The 6049-nt window shown below is 43.7% G+C and overlaps 1 protein-coding gene across 1 annotated transcript in view; it reads right to left on the bottom strand.

Moving 5' to 3' along the window:
- Positions 1-5795, bottom strand: part of LOC145398088 (TWiK family of potassium channels protein 18-like) — a 19064-nt gene extending 13269 nt beyond the window's left edge. Inside the window, exons 1-2 of the mRNA XM_080271043.1 lie at positions 5649-5795; positions 5042-5369 (exon numbers count right to left, since the gene is read on the bottom strand). Of these exons, the coding sequence (XP_080127169.1) occupies positions 5042-5369; positions 5649-5795 (475 nt within the window). The remainder of the gene's footprint in view (positions 1-5041; positions 5370-5648) is intronic.
- Between the last annotated feature and the right edge of the window lie 254 nt (positions 5796-6049).

The raw sequence follows: 6049 nt of genomic DNA, 5'->3' as shown, positions 1-6049 counted from the left end.
GGCCTTGGATTCCTCCATCTTTGCATAAAAAATATCATCTCCCCAGTCCTGATAACCAAGCCCTAGCATGTATTTAGTATGGACGGTGGGTATGAGCGTACAAATGGTGATATGTGAAGGGTTTGTAGGAGCTGCAAGGCCTCAGAAACGGAACTGTCTACTCTTTGACCAGAATCGGGGCATAAAAAGGCATTGCAAAGTAAGGTTAGGTTAGGTTAGGTTCGGTTGGGTTAGGTTAGGTTAGGTTAGGTTAGGTTAGGTTCGGTTCGGTTGGGTTAGGTTAGGTTAGGTTGAGTTAGGTTGGGTTTGGTTGGGTTGGGTTGGGTTGGGTTGGGTTGGATTAGGTTAGGTTAGGTTACATTAAACTAGCTAAAGTTAGATAAGCACAGGTCAAGTTAGGTTAAAATAGGTTAGGTAAGGTTAGGCTGGGTGAGATTAATGCTGGTCAGAAATTACGGTGGGGAAAAATGCCGCAAACATCAGTGTTTTGGTGTAGAGTGCCAAGGTAAGGTAAAAATAGTGAGCGATAGCCTACTCGCTGCCCACTACTACCCCCCCACCCCCAGCCATTCCTCTCTCACTCGCTTTACCGCTCTCTCTCTCTCTCTCTCTCTCTCTCTCTTCTTCCACACGCTCTTATTGTAAATATTAACCTTCCATTCCTTAAAACCGTCACAATATACACAAATCTATCCATCTATCTACCTATTTATCCGTTTATCTATCTGTCTATCTGCCTGTTATCTATCTATTTATTTATCTATCTATCTCTCTATCTATCTATCTATCGAGTGAGATGTGCCACGGTTACATACAAATCACATAGCACTGTAATTAACTCCCTCGCTATTTCCTTGCCCTGGCCACTATAATTTACGTGTTTCTTTGATCGCGGTCGTAACTTCCTTCTGGTATGGCGTTACGGGATAGCCCCTCTACCTGGCCGCTCAGGTGGGTCTAGCTAGTAAATGGACCAGGTGAAGTCGCTGCCAAGATACACCTTTTACACACTCTACCCTGCTTGTGTGTGTGTGTGTGTGTGTGTGTGTGTGTGTGTGTGTGTGTGTGTGAGAGAGAGAGAGAGAGAGTGTGTGTGTGTGTGTGTGTGTGTGTGTGTGTGTGGTGGGGTTAGAAATGGTTAGGTTAGGTTAGACTGTCTCGATTGGTTTAAGAGAGTTAGTTCTAAGTGTGAAGTATGTAGACTTTTATATCTAGCTGTACTTTCTCTCTCTCTCTCTCTCTCTCTCTCTCATAAAAGCTGGTTAGTGAAAATAATGTAACTCGACAGGAAATACTGTAAGGTAAACACAGGTGGTGGTGAGAGAGAGAGAGAGAGAGAGAGAGAGAGAGAGAGTCAGTGTGTGTGTGTGTGTGTGTAAATATGCAAGTATGTATGTACACACGTATACTTGTGTGTGTATGTCTGAATATGACAGTGAAACAGTTCCTATGTGTGCGTATTAGTGTACGTGTATGTATGTGTACCTGTATGTGTGCATGTTTGTGTGCACAGGCGTTTGACACCCGTAAGAAAATAATTAATACACGACAGGAACGGAGCCAAGGAGGAGGAGGAGGAGAAGGAGGAGAAGGAGGAGGAGGAAGAAGAAGAAAAAGAAGAGGAGGAGGAGAAGAGGTAGGAGAGGAAAAATAAGGAGAAAGAAGAAGTGAGTGGGGATAGGAAATGGAAGGAGAGAAGAAAAAGGTGAAACGAAGAACAGGGAGGAAGAAAGAAAGACGAAAGAGAGAGGAGAGAACAGGAGTGATGGAGAAGAGAGAAGGACAGAAGAGAAGAAAGAAGAAAGGAAAAAGAGGAAGAAAAGAGAGGAGAAGAGAATGTTAAAAAAAGCAATTGAAGAGATCAGTAGAGAAAGGGGAAATGTATGAAAGAGAGGAGAGAATAAGAAGCAAATAAAGAAGAGAGATGAAGAGAAGAAAAGGCAAGAGAAGAGGAGGGAGACGAAGAGAGAGAAGAAAAAGAGAAGAGACGAGGAGAGAAAAAAAAACAAGAAAAGAAAATGAATTAAAAAGACAAGTCAATATGAAGGATAAGATAAAGAGGACGAGTGTTGTGGTGGAGGCTGGCTTGATTGCTGAGTCAGATTAATAACCTCTCACACATCATAAATACACACCATATCTCCCTCCCTCCCTCCCTCTTATCCCTCTCCCTCCTATCTCCCTTCCCTCCTCTTCTACCTGTTCCTTCTCCCCTCTCCTACCCATCCCTTTCCTCCCCACCCCCCGCTCCCTTCCCTCCCTCACCTTCCTCACCCCACTGTCACCTCCACTCGCCCCTCTCTTCCTTCCCTACCTTCGCCCCTCTCCCTCCCATTCCCTCCTTCCCTCTCCCCTCCTCTTCTCTCCTTTCCTCCTCTCCTCCTTTACATCCCTCTCCTCTCCTCTCCCCTCCTCGTACCCCCTTTTCTTCTAGTATTAATCAACATCTTTTGTCAGTTGCTTTGTTAAAATTATATACGCTTCATGGTGTTGGAAGGTCATCATCCCAGCGTTCAAAAAACCATACCTAATCCCTTCGGTCAGGTGGCGTAGTTTGAACCGTCCTGGGCTCTGGAGAGGGTCGCCTTCACGCACTCGCACTGATATAACCGAGCGACTCCACTACCCAATTCGATAAACGCCCTCAAATCACTCCCTGTCCCATGATAGCGGATTGTGGACTGCAGAAAGGGGAGGAATTTCAACCTTCAATGTGCTAAGTTCACGTTCAAATGAAGCTGGGTTATTACTGCACGATTTTAAAAAGATTTTTACATCATCATAAACGAATTCTTGGCCCATTCGTTCTCGATCCTCCTCTCCTCATCTTATTCCTTACGTGCTCTTAACCCTCCCAGACTCCTTTAATTACTCCCAACGAACGAAAAGTGACGTTATCTGGCGTAGAACACTAGAGCTGTCCCGACTGTGAGTGGGGTAAGTACATTCTCTGGCTTCCTGTAACCCACGACCTCCTGCAAGCATAAGTGACGTGAGTTTATAGGTTCATGTCTCATCTCTGACGCGGGACAAATCACCAACTAGCTCACAATACACACTCAAGTATGGCCTCTTTGTTAACTCTGCTTATATTACTGTATTTTTGTTACTTCAGATTCATTTATTCTCCCTGCCGTCTCTTTTTACTGACGCTTGTTTATGTGTTCATGTCTCATCCTTATCTTTGGGACAAATCACCTGCTAGTTCAAAATAAACACTCCAATATGGCCCCTTTGCTTACGTCACCTATATTATTTTATTCTCCTCTCCATCATTATATTCTGGCGCCTTCAGACTCAAATATTAAGTGACATAAGTGACATATATATATATATATATATATATATATATATATATATATATATATATATATATATATATATATATATATAAGATCTGAATTCATCTTTAACGCCGTCAAAATCAGTTGCCAGGTAATAGTAAACACTGAGTTATAGGTCTTCAGCTAACTCTTGTATACACTGACGGGTAGAATGGAGTAAAGATGAGTGATTAGTCCAAGTTGGTGTGAACAGAGTATAGAAGGTAATAATAGTATAGAGATGAATGATACCTCTCGTTTGTCACTGCCAGTTAACATTTCCTCTCTTCTCTCACCTCACTTATCAACTGTCTAGGTTCTCTCTCTCTCTCTCTGTATATATATATATATATATATATATATATATATATATATATATATATATATATATATATATATATATATATATATATATATATATATATACGTATACAAGTACATATAAAGCTGTCTCTCTTCCCCACTCCTCACTCCTCCTCTTTCCCCTCGTTCTTCTTCTCTCCAGTATATTGCTCCCCCTCCCTACCCCTTATCCCATTCCTTTCCCCATTTATCCCTTCTCCCTCTCTCTTCCCTTTCCCCCCTCTATCTCTCTCTCTCCCCTCCTTCCTCCCTCTCCACCCTCCCTCTCACACCTCCCATCTTTTTGCTCACTACCCAATCCCACCACCACCTCCACCACACCACCACCACCTCCACCACACCACCACCACCTCCACCACACCACCACCACCTCCACCACACCACCACCACCTCCACCACACCACCAGCAGCTCCCAGACATTAACAGCTTTATCAGTTTTTTTTTTCCCTCTGCCTCAGTAAAGTATTATTATTATAAATGCGAGCAATGGTAGTCTGGCCTTCAATATATACGAGTACATACATACATACATGCATACACATATACATACATACATATATATACTATGTTAGCATTCCCTTTCCACCTAAGAGGTATTTCGCCTCGGCAGTGCAGTAAAGAACATTATAGGTGTGGTATAGGCGTGCGAGGCGGTGTTAATGGCTCACATGTAAGAGGGTGCAGGTATTAGCCAGAGGAAGTGTTTGCATCGGTGTGAGTGAGCACCACAGGTGCTGATGATGAAGGCTGCGATAGAGGGGCGTGTTGGTAACTGCTGCATCCACACACATACCTTCCGTAACGCGAGCATCCCTCACTGGAGGTAGATCGTGCTTTTGTTCGTGTTATGCCATGGACTGATTACGTTAAGCCTGGATTTGAACGTGATGAAGTCACATTCTAAGCAGAAGTAGGTTAAGTTAGGTCACCTTTTGAATAGGGTTAGGTCAAGATTCAACTTTTTGGTGGTTCATCTTCTTAAATATTTTGTCTGTCTATCACCAGACAATTTTACTCATCTTTGGGAAATCTCTGACCCCTTAAGTGGTGACAGTTCATATTTTTGTAAAGTTAGATTATATTGTCTGGGTTTGGGCGCCTTATCTCTTCGTATTTTGGACAGGAATGAATGTATCGCAATTCCGTGGGCACAGACCTAGGTTCGCTGCTGCAATCCTAGGTCCACGAATGTAGCGAGGTAATGACGGGTAACTGAGCTCAATTATAGTGTAGGCGGTGAGAAAATACGTATATCACATTAAGAATTTACCTTATTAAAACCACATAACTAAAATTTACAGTACAAATGAATGCAAGAAGAAAACGGAAGCGTAAACAAAGAGAAGTGACTGACCTATAGTGGTGTAGACGCTGAGAGAATACATAAGCGCTGCACTAAAGGACCAGGCTTCATGAGGAAACACCCCACGGTACCCTCTAGTCTTCACAAGGGGCACCACACTATTCTGGAACTCCTCTAGGGCGTCTACTACCTCCTCCCGCCACTTGGCCTCCTGCAGCACGTTGAGTTTCATAGTAATATTCCACAAGCGACCGACCATGGATTCTCTGAGACGCAGCGCCATTTCTTCGGGTGTTGAATCGCCGAAGTCGCCCTCAATGGCCCTGAAGGCAAAGGCTCCAAGGATATTATAGGCCACCACCAGCCCACATACACCGACCTAAGAGAGAAAAAATAATGTAAACGAAAACGCCAATAAATAATAAAATGTTTATAAATAAATCGCCATTATCGTTTGGACCTAGTATGTTTTAGATCAGGACCAGGCTACCCATTCTTTGTGACCAGCATCATATTCTAGTGTTAGTCTCTTGGTACGTTTCAGCATTTAAGATGACAAGTTGGCAATTTTAGGCCAGCTCAAAGTGAAAAGAGTATAGAACTTTGTGTACTTCTTTGTGCACTCAATTTTATACTATGGTCTTTGATTTCGTCTTACCTGCGTGAACAGAAAGGCTACGAGGCGGCGACACAGGTCCTTCACAGTATGAGCCAGGGTTGAAACACGACGCCCTTCCTGGTAAGCCGATGCCCTCTGTGCCCGTGTGTGTCGGTCATAAAGGATCCGGGCGTACGCGGTCTGCATCCTGTTTATGCGGTGTTCACTTACGCAGTTCCAGAGTCTACCTATCTATAGCCAGACGCCATATTCCCATAAGGGGTGGCTGTTTGAGTTAGCTGTTGTACAGGGAGGGACACTAACCCTCGGCCAACGCACTTCTTGACACGTAGGGAACACGTATGGGTTGGTTATATGGTAACCACCCAGCGTTGTAAATGGTTTCCTGGTTCCAGAGACTTCCACTTAAGAAATCTGCATCCTGTTTACACGGTGTTCAC

Source organism: Coenobita brevimanus, chromosome 44 (assembly GCF_032717465.1).
Source record: "Coenobita brevimanus isolate Jiangsu-jjx chromosome 44, ASM3271746v2, whole genome shotgun sequence".
Lineage (NCBI taxonomy): Eukaryota > Metazoa > Arthropoda > Malacostraca > Decapoda > Coenobitidae > Coenobita > Coenobita brevimanus.
The sequence above is the reverse complement of the archived record's forward strand: the minus strand, read 5'-3'. Positions and strand labels throughout refer to the sequence as shown.